Consider the following 17,478-nt stretch of genomic DNA (forward strand, 5'->3'; position numbering starts at 1 on the left):
TTAACAGGAGGTTGCAGATTTAGGAATCCAGCTGAGCACAGTTTCACAAGCCAACATGAGCACAGCCATGACCATAATGACCTATGATAAATAACAGCCCTCCTCACTGCAAACAAAGAGGTATGAGTTTTAATGTTTGGCGTTTAGGAAAATAATGGCACCACTGAGGATGGTATGCTATTATAAAGCAATGCAAACCTCTAAATCTACCGTTTTATCCTCAGCTCCTCAGTCCCTAGCCAGCCCTCTGCCTGTTCCTACTCCCCAGTCCCCACCCTCAAGCTACTCTCTCTGAGAACATCAGCAATGGGGCATACTTCCTGTACCCAGCTGAGCAGTGGACCAGCATGTGGTTTTGGAACAGCCATGTTTATCCTTCCAACCCCTACCAGTACTCAGTGACCTGTATGTGGATATCCGGCCCGTATTTGACCCGAGGGACCTGTTCCCTCTGAAAAAGGATACCTAATGTAACGGTGCACAAACACGCCTTGCTTTTGCAACAGGCATGAGGTCCATGAGCAGCCCCGCAGTCCACCGGTGTCTCGCATGAGAGCCCCGGCTAGGGCCGATACAATAGCAGTCCTGTGTGTTTATGTTGTTAGCATCTGGGTGTCTTTGGCTACCAGTGCCTGGGATATCAATTAAAATCCACAGTTTGACTGTCTCCCTAAGCCCCAACCTTCAGCCCGATGTCAGGGCGTCTCTCCCTTCTCTGTGTCACTGGAGGTCCCAGGGAGAGTAAACAGTGATGGTTAAGCAAAACACAGCTGCTCTGTTAAGATTGTTCAGAGATGTGTCATATCTGCCACACTTTATAATGGCCTGCTTTGTGAACTCAATCTGAGGGGAGCTCTGGTCAGTAACTCAGCCATGAATCTATTGGGAAACGCCTCAGAACAAATCAGTATAGGAATGCAGCCAGGCCGGTGACAGGAACACAACGACAAGCCAACAGCAGCCTTGCAGTCAAACTACAGATTTTCTTACTTTGCAAAGCATAAAATGAATTCTAAAGTACATCTGGTAAGAAAAAAAAATGTTTGATAGAAAAAAGATGTACACTTTGCTGCTTTTACACTTAGCATTTTAAGACGGGCTAAATTTATTTTCCTACATAGTGCCATCTTTATAGAAGAAAACATGGGCAATCAGCATGTGGGTCGAGCTGTGCCCATTTAATGTCAGTGTAGGGAGCCATTTTCACTGAAGTGTAACAGACGGAGGGACAACTGGCTGTTTTTATAGCTGCAAGCAGAAGGGCAGAGAGCCGTTTAGTGCCCTGACTTTAAATGATTATTTTTTGCTATTCAAATGATATGCCTGCAGAAACGCTTAAGAATTTAGACCCTGCTGCTTTATTTTTTTGGCACAACAGTTGCAGTGCGTATGATTTATAAACATACCTCCGTTTTTGTGGTAGTAGGCAGAGAGGAGGGTCCATTTTCAGCCCCCAAGGCACTTGAAGCCCCTATGGGAGAGCTGGGGCCAGAGCCAGGGGCACTGTTAGTGGGCGTAGAATCTACAAAAACATCAAGGAGTTAGACGCAGTATGCGTGCTCACACTCTGCACACAACACACATGCACTGAGGCTTAGCAAAACAGCTGTAAGCCTCACGACAGCTTAATGCGTATGGTCACAGCTGCCTGATTACAATGGTATTTTTTTTTTACATCAAAGTGCAATAGCCATCATGTAATTATAATACTACAACATATGCTTGTGTTGCTTCTAGATAATATTTTAAGAAGTGATAATAAGCTATTGAAGATTGTCTGCACACGTAACAGAAAAAAAGGAATTCAACACGTAGTCGGTTATGTTACACACCCATTAGCTCCAAAGCCCTCTTTTTGTAAGGAGTCATGATGTTTCCATCTCTCCTCTTTAGCATGGGGCTGCTTCTCCTCTCCGCCACCTTCTGCTTCAGTCTGGATCGTACCTTTAGGTTGGGCTCGGAGGCTAAAAATAAAAGACATTTTTCAGTAAGTCTGGATCGTATGGAGATAAGTTATGCTATCATGTGAGTGTATTCAAACAGGATGTGTTTATACAGCCTCAGTAATGGAATGTATCAATGAAAGAATAAATAACAAGACTAACTTAAAACGAAATATAAATATGTCCAAAAAAAAAGCATTGTTGTCATGCCCTGACATGTTACAACTTCAGTTTCGTAGAATTTCCAAGCAGGTTTCAGATAAATTAAATGAGTCAGGATTGGGCCCATTTCCACCTCATCTGGACTAAATTAGGTTGAGCAACACACAGGCTCTAAGTGAAATAGTCCGCTACCTGCCGCCCTGGTGACCACAGTCTGATACAGTAGCAACAGTTAAACTAACACAAAAACATGGCAGATGTTTGAGGCTCTCCCCACACTCTCCTCTTCCTAATGCGAACCAGAGATACCCAAATACACAATCAGAGCACATTACCAAAAAGCCTCACTCACACACAGCCTGGCCTCAAGTGATCCAGACTTATTATTAATGCACTTCCCCCTCGGCGCTGACCACCAGTATCCTTCATGACAGACAATGCTTTCAGACTTTCCCATTTTTCTTTATTATGGATTAAATATGTTGATCAAATGTTGACGTTTTGGCTCATTTTATTTTATTTGAACACTTTTTAAGTGGGTCAAATTTACTCAGCAGGAATGGTCTGGTCCAAGACTGCTATTCTAATAATGCTTCAATATAATCACCAAACTTTTGTAAGATACCCGAGATGACTTTTTCTACAAATTTTTGACAAAAATTGGCAACTGAGAATGAATTTTTGCCATGCAAATCAATGCCTATAGATAAACAGACTGGAGGTAAATGTTAAGAATGGGAAGCAAAAAACAAATAGACCCTTTAAATAAGTACTGATGACATGATCATTAAGGTTGTTGGAAGAACTATATCTTTGACGCATTTGACGAAGAAAGAGATAAACAAGGACCAGAGGATGAATCATAGAAAGGAATTCATTTTGAATCATGTAACCATCGCTTATATGGATGCAACACTTTTACGACCACTGAACCGTGACTCTGTTAGTTATGTCTTGCAAAGACTTCCCGTCAACCTTTTAGGAATGAAAAACTGCAGCTACCTTCACACATAAATAAATAAGCAGAATGGATAAGCTGATTTTTTGACTGAAAGCCAGAGCACAAAGCTGTGCTAAAGTTATGTAAACCCTCTGTTACACAATAGCCAACCTGTTTCAATTATTTAGCGGATCAATAATTAAACAGGCCTTCCGACATGTACAATATACAGATATACTTTACATAGGGAACACTGTAGGGAGGAGGAGAGGGAGAAGTGATGGGGGCAAAGCTAGGAGAGTGGGCCAAATGCTGCTATTTCTGGCTTTTGTCAAAAGCAGCAAAACCCTCTTCCCTAATACGTGGCACAGACCTCTAATCCTGTGGGTGTGAGGTAGAATGAAAGAGAGCGAGGGAGGAAGAAAGGAGGCAGGAGAGATAAATGGAGAGAAAACGCTGTTGGGAGTCTTATGAATTTGCTTCACGCCCTGCTGCCTTGATTGCTTTCTATTTTTACACGCTGCTGCCACCAAGCTACGCATCCCAATTGGTCGCCACGGGAACGCCAGACAGCAGCTTGTGAACAAACACTTTCTCACTGGTCTCTATGGAAAAAAAAAGCCCGGATACGCAGTGCAACAGGAGGTAATGATGGCGGCGGAAAAGCATAAACTCTGAGCACCTGGGTCACTTCTGTTCCGACGTCTCAGTTGATGACAACATTACTGTGCGGTCGTAAATCAATCTCCTTACGTTATCGCCACTTAATCAGAACTTTAGCTCCGCTGTCACTGTGAGCACTTGTACCCATTAGAGATTGGACCTGGACAGATGGCTGAGTGGAAAGCTAAGGTGTGTGTTCTCTACATAAGGAGGCCAGCTATGCATTGGTTTGGGCATCCTTGTTTTAATTAATGCTGAACAGAAAAAAAAAGTAATAGTGCTCATTATTTCAGAAACATTTTTTTTGGCCAAAGGTGCATTCCTTTTCACCTTAGACGTTCAATCTTTTAGGATCAGCACCTTAATTTCTTTTAATAAATCTTTCAGATACAAAAATCCGATTATATTCTTAGCACAGAGAGGCTCCACACAAACCTCACTTTGTTTTACTTGGGGCTTTTTACAGTTTTACCTTTGCAGGATTATTTTTGAAAATCTTTCCTGCACCTGCTGAATGCACACATTTAGTAACTGGGTCAAGACTAGGGAGGGTGTTGCACTTCTTACTGCTAAGCTGCAACTATTCTTGCCACAGACTATCGCGTGCCCTCGGCCTGTTGCAGTACCAGGAATTGAAACAAAGAGGATATATACCGAGTAAACAAGTTAATCATGTAAAATTCTTTAAACTACTTGAGTGAGTAAAATAGCGACAATGACACTAACACTATTGTTTACTTTTAGGCAAGATTTACCAACTATTATCAGGGCACCTAATAGCAGAGGTCATAATTAGAGACTAATAATCTAACAGGTTTGCACTCGTTCACTGTTACTCATTTACTAAATTTCAGTTGGTTTCAAGGTTTTCCTAAAAAACACAACATTTGTTTAGGGTAAGCACTTGGTTCCCTTTTTTAAGGGTGAGGAATTAAATGCAAAAAGCTCACTTGAATATGAGAAAAGACAGCTACTGATCACCAAGTTATGAGCTTGTGAAATAAACGCTGCACATGCATCGCAAACCTCATCGTTAACCTCAGAGCCAAAGAGTAAAAGAGGATGCTGAGTCGCCCGTCCGACTGAAGCAGCGGGGAGTCTAACGCGGCGCACTCGAGTCTTCTCCACTTTGTTTTGAGAGAGCTATCTTTGCTTAAACAAACAGTCCTGTCGAGGTTCATCCTGCCAGTGCCAGTTCTAAGACGGCAACACCTGCCAATCAGCTATCAGTGACAGCCGGTGGTTCGGGGAACAACACTACCTTTGTGCATCCCCCTCGCGTGCCAAGCTCTCAGAGGGCTTTAATGAAGACAGGCAGGAAGTGGGGGAGGAAGGCCTGAGCAGGAAATGACCACATATAGATCCAGGAATCCAAAGGGTTAGAGGGTTAGAAGTAGATTTATCAGTGCAAGCGACTGAGCCATAAATGGATGCACGAATGTGTCTGAGAAGCGGGGAGAACGAACTGTTATCCTTCCCCCTTTTATTTGTTTAAATGGGCCTTTCTGTACTCGCACTGAAATGCAAACAATGCCATAAACAGTCTCTCTGTTGTGTTAGATAAATGATTTTCCACTTGTTGCACCCCTTACATCGTGTCTTTGTCTAAAGGTACGTCTCAAAAGTGTAAATAGATATTTAGAGGAGATATTCCTCCTCCACTTCACAAAACAGTAACGCACATCAGAGATCAAGATGCAATATAACTAAAATTTCACACAGCTTTCATTTACCTTTCTAATATTTGCTCTTGACATGAACTGGCTTTATTTTATAAGGTATAATTCTTCTTCCTGATCTCCAAATTGTGTACACGCACAACACGACAGGCCTGTAGTTAAATAACTCAACAAGTAGAACTGTTTTCCAGTGTAATTAAAAGAGACACAGAAGGGAAAAGAAGACAATATAATTTGATAACCTCATTGCCAAATTATGAAGCTTTTAACCTGGCAAGCTTTTATGCTTTTGCAAACCAAGAGCTGCAGGAACTCCTCAAACTTTAAACCAACAAACCTGAGCTGCTTTTTAGTGACAACCTGTGTTTTTTTTAAATAGTTTTTAAAGCCCGTAAGTCAGGAGAAATTATTCTGCCATAATTCTTTCATTTACCGCTAATCAGCTTCAGAGAGGCCTTTGAACTGGGTTTATTATTATAACATAGGGAAAAATGTGGGCCTTGTTAAGCTAATATTGGCAAGCTAATATTAGCACAAAAAAACAGCAGATCTATGCTTGTGAAAGAAAAACATGTGAAAATTGCAGTGCCCGTGTCTGTCTATCAGGTTTTAAAATGATCCAAAAAAAGAATCAAGAAGACAAAAAAAGAAAAAAACAAGTTAACTTTCGCATGTTTTGTGTTGAGCCCTAGAGGAAACACGGGGGTGGGCGCAATGAGCCTAATCTTTAGAAAGTAATAAAATGACTAGCAGAAGAAAGCACACTGAAATAGTTAAATTAGATGGCTGTATATTTATGTATGTACAGTATTCATATGTATTTGCATTTTTATTTCAGTGGTGTCTGCATTTGCAAATTAGCAAACCTGTCTTCCTCAAGGGGAAGTCGTCCTTGCTCTCTACGGGCGACGGCAGAGTATACTGGCAAGTGGGCGATGTGCCGCCCAGAGGTGGAGAGCTTTGGTCCAGTGATGTGTGGTGAGAGGACCTGTTAATACAAGAATAAATCAAATAGCTGTAATATATGTTTCTGTGTGACCCAAACATGGCATTTTATCGGGCTCTAAATCAGTGGAAAGCACTTACGTATACCAGAGTTTTGGGTGCTGAATGAAAGAATGATTAGCTCCATTGCTAGAAGAGTCTTTAGCTGATTTGCTCAACAGAAACTCTTGGAGTTTCTGCTTCACTTCCGTACTAGCCACTGCACCTGTGAGACCAACACACGGAACGGAGGGGATTGGGGTTAACCTAGGGCTATGATTAACAACATATAATTCCATGCTTGTTGCTTTCAGATATCTGTTTCTATATCACATTCACCATAAAACTGAGATTCAGATCTGCCCTCTTCTCTATAATCCTTTTAGAATATATTTACTAGACTCTCCAACAAAATAATGTAGGAAGATCTCCCCCTAGTGGTCTAAGAGCACTATATTAGTCCTGCTAGAGTGATCCTGCACAGAGATGTTCTTTCAAATCAGGTGGTTACAGTTGCAGGGTACAGTTTCAACTTTGCCCTGACAAAGTCATAAATCTCATCTATTATTAGGTATAAGGTAAAAACAGAAATGAAATACTATATCCGGCTCGATTTTCATTGTGCTGTTCAAAGACATTTTCCCCTAAACACTAAACTTAAATGTCACCTGCCAACTTTATGTCATTCGCTGGTTAAGTATCGCTGCCATCATTGCTTTATTGTTTTATTGTTTCGTTTTATCTGATGTTTAAAGCACATTTGAGCTGCGTGGTTTACCTTGTTGCCAGACGTCATCCAACAGTTTGAGCAAATACTGAGAAAAGCAATAGCCAGAGGGCAATTTCTCCTCTAGTCACGCTCACCTGTGCAGTCTGAAAATTATACTTTCCATGATTTTGTATTTATTTATCTTTTGTATCGCATCTAATATGACTGAGAACTGATTATCACCAACCTAAGCACAGAAATATCCAAAGCATCGGCCTGACTAAGATTAAGAGGTAAAATGTGTTTAAATTAACTTATCTTTATTGTTTTGTATAGTACATCTATTACTTATAACAGCAGATATTGGAAAAGATTTTGTGAAAGTGTTTATTACAATAAATATTTAGGTTCATGATACCTACAAAGGTGATGCTTTCCACATTTATAAAAGTTTTATAATAGTGGCGACAGAAGAGGTTCTTGGTCCAAAGGGAATATTTTAACGAGTGTAACACCAAGCTTTACTGTAGTAAAGCTTTCCTATCCAGCTGTTGTATGCATATTGTGCTTCAGCCGTTCAGCTAATGTGATGTGTTAAAAAAAGGATTGATGGGTTAAAACGTGTGGCCCCATGCTTGCTTTCATCTGTGTCCTTTAAAAAATATATTAAAAAACTATTGGTAGCGGTGACGGTGTCGAGCTCTTACTCTCTCTGGAGCGTTCCTTGCCCCTGAGGCTCAGGCTGGAAATGTGGTGTTCTCGTCGATGCTTCTCCTGCTCCTTCTCCTGCTGGCTCTGCTGCTGCTGCTGCTGCTCCAAACGGCGCTCCTTCTCTGCAAGTTCCTGCTGTTGTTTCATGGCCTGGAGCTCCTGCTGAAGCTGGGAAGCATGTAGGCATCACATCAGCATGAACACAGCACTTTTTTAAAATAAATCACAGTGGCTTTGGCTAAATTTTGCACTTTCTATTTTGCAATGATGGCTAACTTTGTGTTTGACGGTAAAAAACTAAAGTCATGCTGAGCTAATGTATTGCTCAACACTTTGCCCTGCTGCGCTGAGTTGTTTCCCCTTTTTTGCACTTTTTTTGATGTTTGCCTTAGTTATACAGTTTTCTAGTGATCTGCTATATGTCATGCTGTTTTGTGTTGTTTTGTGTTGTGTTGTGTTGTGTTGTGTTGTGCTGTGCTGTGCTGTGTCTCCGTACAACTGTTCTAACCTTGAGGTGCTCCTGGAGCTGAGCCTGGTGCTGACGGGTCAACTTTTCATGCTGCTTCTGGAACTCGCTGATTAGCAGCTGCTTCTGGATTTGCTGCTGTTTCTGAATGAGGAGCAGCTCCTGCTGCAGCTGCCTCTCCCACAGTCCTGGGTCCGAGCCTGGCCCCAGCATCCTCAGATCTGTGCGGAGGTCCAAAGGAGACAAGGGCTCCACAGCCAATGGCACGTCTGGTTTAATATCCACTGTGGCACAGAAACGGCAGAGCAAAAAGAGATTTGTCAGTCCTAATTGTACCCTCAACAACTCAAGTCGGAATCAGAGGAGGCTTTGTGGAATCTATAAGGAATCTTAAAAGTTACAGATGACAGAAGCAAAGTGAAGACTAAAGAGGAGAGAAAGACAAGGTTCGGAAAGGAAAAGCAAATTCTATCCCATGATCCTCAGAAACCTGCAATTATAATAGTTTCTATAAACAAACACGGGATCACATCCGTCAGCGCAGAGTCTACTGGGAGTAGCTGCATATGGACATTTGGAACAAAATATTTAAGTAGTTATGTAGAGTATTTATATAAGCCCTGTCTTCCCAGTTGATAAATAAATAAAGGGATTCTGTCAGGCAGATATCCCTTTTTAACATAAATAATTTAAGGTGAAGTAGATTGGGAATCTGTAAGTTTGCAGATCCATGCTTCTGTGATCTCTCTTTTTCTGTTCTCGAGTGCAGATGCTGCAATGTGCGCATTGGTAAGAGCTGCCTCTATTATAAGTAATTGCCAGATACAAAGTGAGAGGGCATCCCTTTGGTCTCCAAGCTCTATATATAGCCTGTTCCACAGAGAAAATCGATTGCTGGTTAAGAACATAGGAGACAGGGCTACTTCATCTCTCTTCTCCATAGAGGATGTTTAGTGATTGTACAATATTTTCCTTATTGCTTTGCCTTTGCTTTAATCCACACTACTCTATCCAGTTTAAGTAACATTTTTTTTCTGAAGAATCACATCTCTGAACCAGCTTTAGGTATTATAAAAGGTATTCGTGTGTACATTTGGCCAGTGAATAAAATAAAAATGTCCAATCGCTAGAAAAGTAGACATGTTAGTCATGCTGATCATGGTGTGACATTCAAGGGAAGATACGCATTGTCCAGACTGTATAATGCCGCTTCCATTTTTAAACCAGAGAAATATTCAAAGCTACTTAAAATTCCAGTGGAGCTGGAGGGGAGAGTTATTGAGTGCATTCATTGCCTTAATCTTCTCGAGGGTCACATCTGAGAGAACAAATACCACACCACCTGTTCTTTGAAAGCTGAGCGAAAACTGACACTTCATATAATAATAATCTTTCGTTGGGTTCTGTTACGCAATAATACTTTTTACACTAAAATGCCACAAAAAAAAGGTTTAAACCTGCTAAAAAAAAGAGCCAGTAGCCAACAGTTAGGAAGCAGAAACCCCCACCCTCCACCCCCACCCCGTTCACTGATGCTGTGAAGCTCACTGGCGTCCATTTGTTTTGCCGTGTAGCCTGTTTTTCATTGCCACCATTCCATGTGTATGCGGCGGTGATGATTATAAATAGAAACATAAAAGCAAGTGGCGCAATCCTGGTCTGTGACAAACCCCACACCCTAGTATCCACCACCGTAACTTGCCGCTGCCATGGCAACGCTGGCGACGTAATTATGTCTCCCCATTCTGCAGTGATCGAGTCTCACTGCATGTCATCTTCTGCCTACATTGGCAATGTGACATGTTGACTATTATATCAGCTTTTTGCCTCTTATATAAGAAAGGAGTCCCCACTAGAGAGAGAGCGAGCGAGAGACAGAGAGAAAGCATTACAAAACCCACCAACACAAACACTCTCACACACACAAATACACACACGCATATTTGGGAGAGAATCGTTGGTTAGGTGATAAGTTGTCTTAAAACATTTTCAAAAAAGTGAAGGCAGCTTGAGGGGACTCCCGTGCTGTATATTTCCTCTCTGTGTTCTAAAAACAGCTCCAATCAAAAGACAGAAGAGGGCAACAGCTCGGCAGGCGCGGAGAACAGGCACCTGTAGAACAAACCCTTCCCGTCTGACAGGGAATATTAATCATGGCTTGTAAGCACTTTACAAAGGACTCTTTTGTAGCGGACGCTGTTCCAGGAGCAGCCGTGACCCTGTGAACCGTCGAAGGGTTCGGAGAGTCAGACAACATTAGTGCTACTTTTTCATAATGGACCTAAATATAGCAACAAAAAACACCTGCTGCCTGAGAGAATTCACCACTGTGATACCTAATTAATCTCATATTTCATTCCGTACTCTTACTGCGACTGGCATTAAGGACCTCCACTTTGATCTGCACGTCAAGCTGAGTCTCCATCACAAAATCTCAGACAGTGGTTTAACATGATGGGAAGGGGGAGAGAGGGAGGAAGGAGAGAGGAGGACCATGAAAGCTTAAGCCACCTTTGATAACCAGGACTGTATGCGATGGCCCTTGAGGAAACCTTAACAGCCTCATGTGCCTGTTCTATTCTTGTCTGGTTTCTGTTGGCAAGAATAAAGCTGAATGGAAAGACAATGTTAAAGGAAAAAAGTAAAGCCCTAAAGCAAGGGTGGCACTGTTCCAACCACACTGAAGCATCTACCTTTTTAAAGTACAATTTGCAACTAACAATTCTCATCATCAATATTATCGTCCGTGAACAGCCCTGGATATCGTCTCCGCTATTGTAAATTTACAGTTATATAGATGCATTTAAATAAAATGCACCTCGAAACTACCCAAACCGAAATGTGCTGTTTCTGTATCAAAAAAATACGGAACCACCAGTAACTAGGTCTAAATATAAGTGCTTTTCTGAGCAGGGTCTTAATATAGACAATGTGCAAGAGGCTGTCACAGTTGTGAGGCCGCCTGCTCAATTTAACATGGGCAAAAATAAAAGAGCAGTGTCACATTTATGTAACTTTCAGGTCCTTTTTCTAAATGATCACTCACAAGGAAGAGCCTTCCACTTCTGGTTCAGTGGTCTGACTGGAGATCATGGATAATTTTGATGAGTCTTGATTGGTACAAAGCGCACAGAAGTGTCTCTAGGCGGTGGTAAACATGAGATTTATGAATGACAGGTCCCAAATTTGTTTTTAGCACAAGGGAGCAACAAGCACCCTGCCCCGTGCCCAAATTCCTCCCTGTGGAGGGCCTGCCAAGGGGGGATTGGGTGACTCATGGCCTGTGACCACACTCCCAGTGCAGCGTCGCACCGCCAGTGTCCCCAAAGTGTTTATTTCTATAACCGATCTGCCTCTCATTAGCCTTGGTGGCGGTTAGGGTGACAATCACGGCCTTAATTTGAGATGTTGGATGGTTATCTTTTTTTGCCTCAGGCCACATTAGCAGACTTCCCATCGTAGAGAGACACATCACCAGTGACACTACTATTACACATGAGGATACCAAAAGACATATGAAGATGCACACTGCAAAATATTAACACAATAAATCAATAACGCAGGCTTTGTTTGACTTCCAGGCTAAAATAATGCTTTAGCATTTTTTGAGAGCTTCTAAACTGACTATTAAAATGAGGATGGAGTTATTAATATGGTGAGACTGTGTGAGACTGAAGAAAAAAGGCACATAAAGCTTCTGTTCACTCACTTCTGTTCAAAAATGTCTGTTGGTAAACCAGTTAACAAGTATTAACATAAATGCTTATTTAGGGCTTATCTGGGGCTTAGTCTAGTTTCAGAGATGTGTTTAAATAACAATAGCACTCGTGCAACATGTACTATGGAGTCTATTCAGAACACATTCAGTTATTTCATTACAATTCTGTAATGAAATAACCAAGTGCTAATATTCTGTAAATATTAGCACTTTGATTCTAAAAGTTAAGATCAATAAATTAGCGTAAAAAAATTTCAGCAAACAAAAAGTATGAAATTCATATAAATGCAGCATTAGAGGTTGTTGCTGTTATGTAACTCGACTTCCACCAGTTTTCCCAATAACTGCTTTTTTTGCTTGATGAAATTAAAACCCGTACAAGGCCAGAAACATCACTACAAGTGCAGCTGTGGTTGTGTTTTTCCACTGAACCACAGGAGTGTGCACAACAAGAAGGATACCATCTTCACTTTGCTGATACTGCTCCTAGACCGTTATGTATAATTTGCATTTTATTAGTTATTTGCCCATTTGAGCATCAAAATAACGAAACACTATGAACTGCACTTTAACCGCGCATGTTGTGAACGTTTCGTGTGAAACAGAGAGGGTTGCTGATCTAAATTCCCTGTCTGACAGTATAAATAGAACCAGATACAGAAGATGTTTGAGGGCAAAAATAAGCTGATGCTTGGGACTGCAATGTGGTGCTGGATCTCTCATTAAGTGCCTTGTTATTTTGAGCAGCTGGCATGTCTAAACCAGGAAACAGGTCTTTATTTTTAAGACTCAGGCTCGTCCTTGCAGCTGAGCCAGAGCTGCGGTCTGCAGGCTATCTACTAACAAAGAGAACTGAGCTGAGCCACCACAGGCCTCTCACTGAGAGGAGCCAGGAGTCCAGTTGTCTCCCGTCCTACCGTCATAGCTAATCGTCTTATAAAACAACATATATATGAAACTGTTATCCAGGCACAATGTAGAAAGCCCAGCAAAGGACAAGTAACAACTGGGAAGTCCTTCTGTAACACGGCCAGCTGATCCTAGAGTCACTTAAATTCCAAATAAATCAATCAGCAAGAGTCAATTACCTTAGCTCGCTGCACAACCGCAAACCCTCTAACCATCCATTAGCATAAACAACATGAATATCGAGATAAACAGTGAGAAATATGCATCTTGTCCAATGTATTTCGAATTTTTGATGATCAAACTGTTATAACACTTCTACAACATTTCAGAAGCAGAATCAGTTCATTCTCATAATGAGTCATTTTCATGCAGTGAAACAAAATAAAATTCTTTGTATTATTTTGAACCATCTCTTTTGCAGTAAGCACTTCAAACACAGATGAATAGATCAAGGATATGGACAAGGGGACTTGAAATGTAGGCCACTGTTATTGTCTGAAAGGTCCCCATTAATATTTTACATGCAGGGAAAACTAATTACTTTTTTTCCCTGTTTGTCAAGAGCCCATCTGAAGACTGTTTTAATCACAACTTTGATGGTGCTGTCACTGAGCAAAACAAAAATGCAACGGAGCCCTCTTTCTTTGCCGATCTGCTTGAAACGGCAGACAAGTACAGTATCATATAAAAGGTCAAGCAGTTTTCTTTAGAAAACAGTTCACAACAAACCTATTCAGTCAGTGCAAGAATCCGCACAGATAGAGTGTCATGAAAATTAAACAGCCAATGATTGAGCTCTCCCCGTGTCTAAAGGCACTGTACCTGCTATGTCTACAACTCTTTCACAACACGCAGTAAACTCACGGAAAGACACCTCTGAGCAGCTTCCTTAGACAAATAATGTTACTCACTGTGGACTGATTTGCTGTAAAGTGGAAAGAACAAATTAAACAGACAAATGACAGAATCCTCTATAAATATCTGTTCCAAACCATAGTTATATCAGGACCTTGCTGAGATGGAATGATAACGCACAGACGCCTAATCTTAGCAGGCTAATGCCATAAGCTGAAAATAACTCACCTAAGAATAGCTGACCCACAGAATAAGCAAGGAGCCCGATTTCAGGCGCTCTGTATAGCTGTTGTTTGGCTCGTAAGCCGCTAAAGTCAAAGGAAGAAAGCTCTGCTCCTGTAGCCTGGTAGTCAAATAACCTGCTCTATTGACAGACGTGGAATGTGTCATCTCTGTGTCATCCCCGGGACTTATTTTTAAATCTTTTCACGTTTACCCCACTGCCTCTTCGTGTTTTCAGTTTGCTTGCCTGAATCTTTTTGGTATTTTTAAAATGTACATTTCACTCTGGGTTTTTGGTGGTGTTTTTTTTTTTCTTTCTGTTGGATATGCTTAAAAAAATCTTACTGTACATGAAACTAAAATTATTCAACATCCTGTTCCTCACATTGTGGGCTTATTTCAGAAGTAGTAACAACTTAGTGGTCATAGCACATTAAATTAAGCAATGGTATGACTTTGCCATTACTCATGCTTCCCAGCGATCCAAACAAGAATGGAGTTTTTTTAACTCTAAACTAATTTCTCCAAACATGTTTTGAATTTTATCAATAGCCGCTTTGAGGGAAAAAAAAAACAAAAACCCAATGCAAATACGGTGTGACTCATCTTTCGACAATACAGAGAATAGAGCTTACTCATACTGATGTCATGTACTCAATTCAATTCTCAGGTCAGAAATAGAAACAGTCGAGAGAGAAACCTTTCACATGTCCCCTCAGTATTTCTATCACAGTTCTTCCTGTTCCCTGAAAAGTGCATGCTGACATGGAAGCTTGAAAAACACAGCATCCCTGTCATGTTCACACTGACTCGTTTCAGACAAGCAGAGCATGGGAACAGCGTTAACACACATTCTCTCATTTTAGCAGAGCACTTTTTAACTCAAAGCGTCCTCTGCGTCTAAATAGAGAAGCACAATATTTAAAGCGGCGCATGTTATCGCAAGCTTAAATACCTCGATTCAGGAAGAAGTGCCTGGTCGTACCACGCTGCTGTGCTGAGAAGCTTTGAGTTCTCTTTTCACACAGAAAGAGAGAGATCGGGCGAGCGCAAAGAGTTGAGAGTACGGGAGAGTGAGAGAGGACAGAGCGAATGTGTGCACGAGAGGCACAGTGGATGTAAGACAGCAGGGAAGTAGGAAGAGATTTAAAGACAGAGGGGAGACAGAGATTGGGATGCAAAGAAGGTGGAAAAAAAAGGATAAGGCATTCCTCAAGGGGAGTGGAAACGGCAGGCTGTGTGATCACCTGAGTTGTTCACGTTGTGCATCTTGCTCGGGTTGGGGAACTGCTGGTGTCCAACGCGCCCTTCTGTTATGGAGAAACTTGACTCGCCCTCGTAAATCGTCTGCAGCATACTCCACTCAGCACTCAAGTCTCATTGCAAGCCTTGTGTTTCCTGACACCAAGAGCCAACCCTCAGCCACTCCAGGGGAGAGACCACGACAACAGGCAACTCTCTCCCTTCCTCTGTCTCCTCCTCTGAGAAACTACTCTCACTGAAGCGCAATAACACAAGCAGCATACACTCTCTCTGCAGGGCTGGTACTCTCCCGGGTGCCCTGCTTTAGTCTGTTCCAAACACTAACACAGTGTTTGGAGAAGAATCCAGCTTCTTTTCCTATTTGCCTCTCTCTCTCTCACTCTCTGTGATTTTTTTCTTCCTCTCTCTTCAGCAAAGTGTCTGATCAGAGACTGAGAGAAAATGTAAAGCTGAGTTGCTAGGAAAGCCGTGTAGTGTGTACTGAGCACCGCGCAGAGGCAGTAATGCAAGCTGGGGAGGGAGCAAGCTTCATTTGCATGTGAATCAACAACTGCGTGGCCCACAGGTGACAGAAATAGAACAATGGCCAGCCCTGGCTAAAAATAGGTCAGGCGAGGCGCAGGGATTGGAGCAGCATTGATGCGTTTAAAAATACCACACCAAACACAGCTGTCTTCTTCAGCTCCTGCCAGAAGGCATGTCTCCTGACTCCCTCTCTGCAGATGGAGGCTTGAATCCTCTATTCTCTCTTTTCTGATTTGTTGAACCTGTCTCTCTCTCTCTCTCACACACTCACTCTATTTATGTCTTCATTTTGTCCTCTCAGGTATATGGATGGAATGATGCATTTTTGTTCTGATGTACCCGCGAGAGGGAAAGAAACTTTACATGTGCACTTGATAGCAGGCGTTTTGCAAAGCAACTGATTGCCTGTTATTATGAATCACAAAGCCAGTGAAATGGTGTATTAACAATTTTTTGCGATGGGGTATTTCGACAAATGCAACCAAACACCGGTGCTCTCAGGCGTAATCTGCATGTGTGACAAAAACGCAACAGGACGTGTTAAGACGAGCGAGACATCTTAAACGAACAGAAGAGTGTTCATTTAAGATGATTTAACATGTGGAGTGTTACCTCACTGCATTAGCTCAGTATATGTGTGGGGTTCAGTGTGTATTCAGGGCAGTGATGCTACTCAGGAAGCATGCTTTCAGCTAACCAAGGAAGCCAACTGTAAGATGCCATAACAGCATGATCGTAATTACATAAACCTCTCAAACTGTGTCAAGAGCACTTTTCCAGGATTGCAAATCCCATTCCCTTGAAACACTCTTGATACTGTTTAATGGAGGATTTAAGAACAAACAAAACACTACACTCCCCATTTACAATCAATAGAACCTAAATTCTAAATTCAAGCACTAAGCTGCTATATATACTTGGATGTTTTTCATTAATATTACAAGACAAAGATCTATATATTCCCACTGTAGCCCATAAAAGCCAAGTCACATGTTTTAGCTGACCACTGATGCAGGGCTGGGTTTGTGGCCAAGCAGCCTGTGCCTTTAAATTTTTCATCTTCCTTCATAATTTGACCTGTCCCCCAGCCAGGGGCGTGGAGCCAGCATGGCTATTTTTAGGTCCCGAGCTCTGACGACTGGGCTACAGAGACACAGAGAAGGAGTTTTACTGTGTTGTTTCAGCTGGACAAACATTTAACCCCTCAATCCTTTTTATCAAAGCACAAACCAAGAAGCCAAGAAGGAAATGCACAGCTTGCAGGCTTAGCCCAGACACAAAACACAACTCTGGGGCTAATGTTTGAGCATGTTGGCTGATTTGATTATTTATACACAGAGCCATCAGCAACAGTGTTTACAGTTTTTGGGGAGGTTATTTTTTATAGAAAACATATAATGGAAAACACATCTTCATATAATCTGTACAATAGTAAGGAAAATTGCTTCTACAAAAAAAATACCAACAGCATAAAACAATCAACGAATGATTGAGTGAATGTTTATAGCGCGAGTGATACCTTACAGATTAAGTAAACTCCAGACTATGGTAGAATTTATGTCGGATATGTGAGCGATAACAAGCCTTCAAGTTCAAGGTAAGGATGGCTAAAGACCCAGAGCTCCATCTGTCACAGTATCCGTCACACCGGGCAAGCTCTGACCCCGTAGGCTGGCCTTAGTCATAGGCTAAAGCATAATTAATCAAGAGAGGAAGTAAAGCTGTCACG

At 41.7% G+C, this 17,478-nt stretch overlaps 1 protein-coding gene across 5 annotated transcripts in view; it reads right to left on the minus strand.

The window, feature by feature from the left end:
• The window catches only part of hdac9b (histone deacetylase 9b), a 41,958-nt gene that overhangs the window by 5,118 nt on the left and 19,362 nt on the right, over positions 1 to 17,478 (minus strand). For 3 of the 5 annotated variants that reach the window (XM_013912235.1, XM_013912233.1, XM_013912234.1), the window contains 6 exons: positions 8,300 to 8,541; positions 7,788 to 7,959; positions 6,474 to 6,606; positions 6,254 to 6,375; positions 1,833 to 1,964; positions 1,407 to 1,522 (listed from right to left, as the gene is read on the minus strand). In XM_013912235.1, coding sequence (XP_013767689.1) covers positions 1,407 to 1,522; positions 1,833 to 1,964; positions 6,254 to 6,375; positions 6,474 to 6,606; positions 7,788 to 7,959; positions 8,300 to 8,541 — 917 coding nt within the window. Of the gene's footprint in view, positions 1 to 1,406; positions 1,523 to 1,832; positions 1,965 to 6,253; positions 6,376 to 6,473; positions 6,607 to 7,787; positions 7,960 to 8,299; positions 8,542 to 15,208; positions 15,734 to 17,478 lie in introns of those variants that run through there. The other 2 variants (XM_005738443.1, XM_013912232.1) reach the window with 2 other exon arrangements.

The sequence above is a fragment of the Pundamilia nyererei genome, unplaced genomic scaffold (assembly GCF_000239375.1).
Source record: "Pundamilia nyererei isolate P.nyererei 1_Seehausen unplaced genomic scaffold, PunNye1.0 scaffold00084, whole genome shotgun sequence".
Taxonomy (NCBI): Eukaryota; Metazoa; Chordata; class Actinopteri; order Cichliformes; family Cichlidae; genus Pundamilia; species Pundamilia nyererei.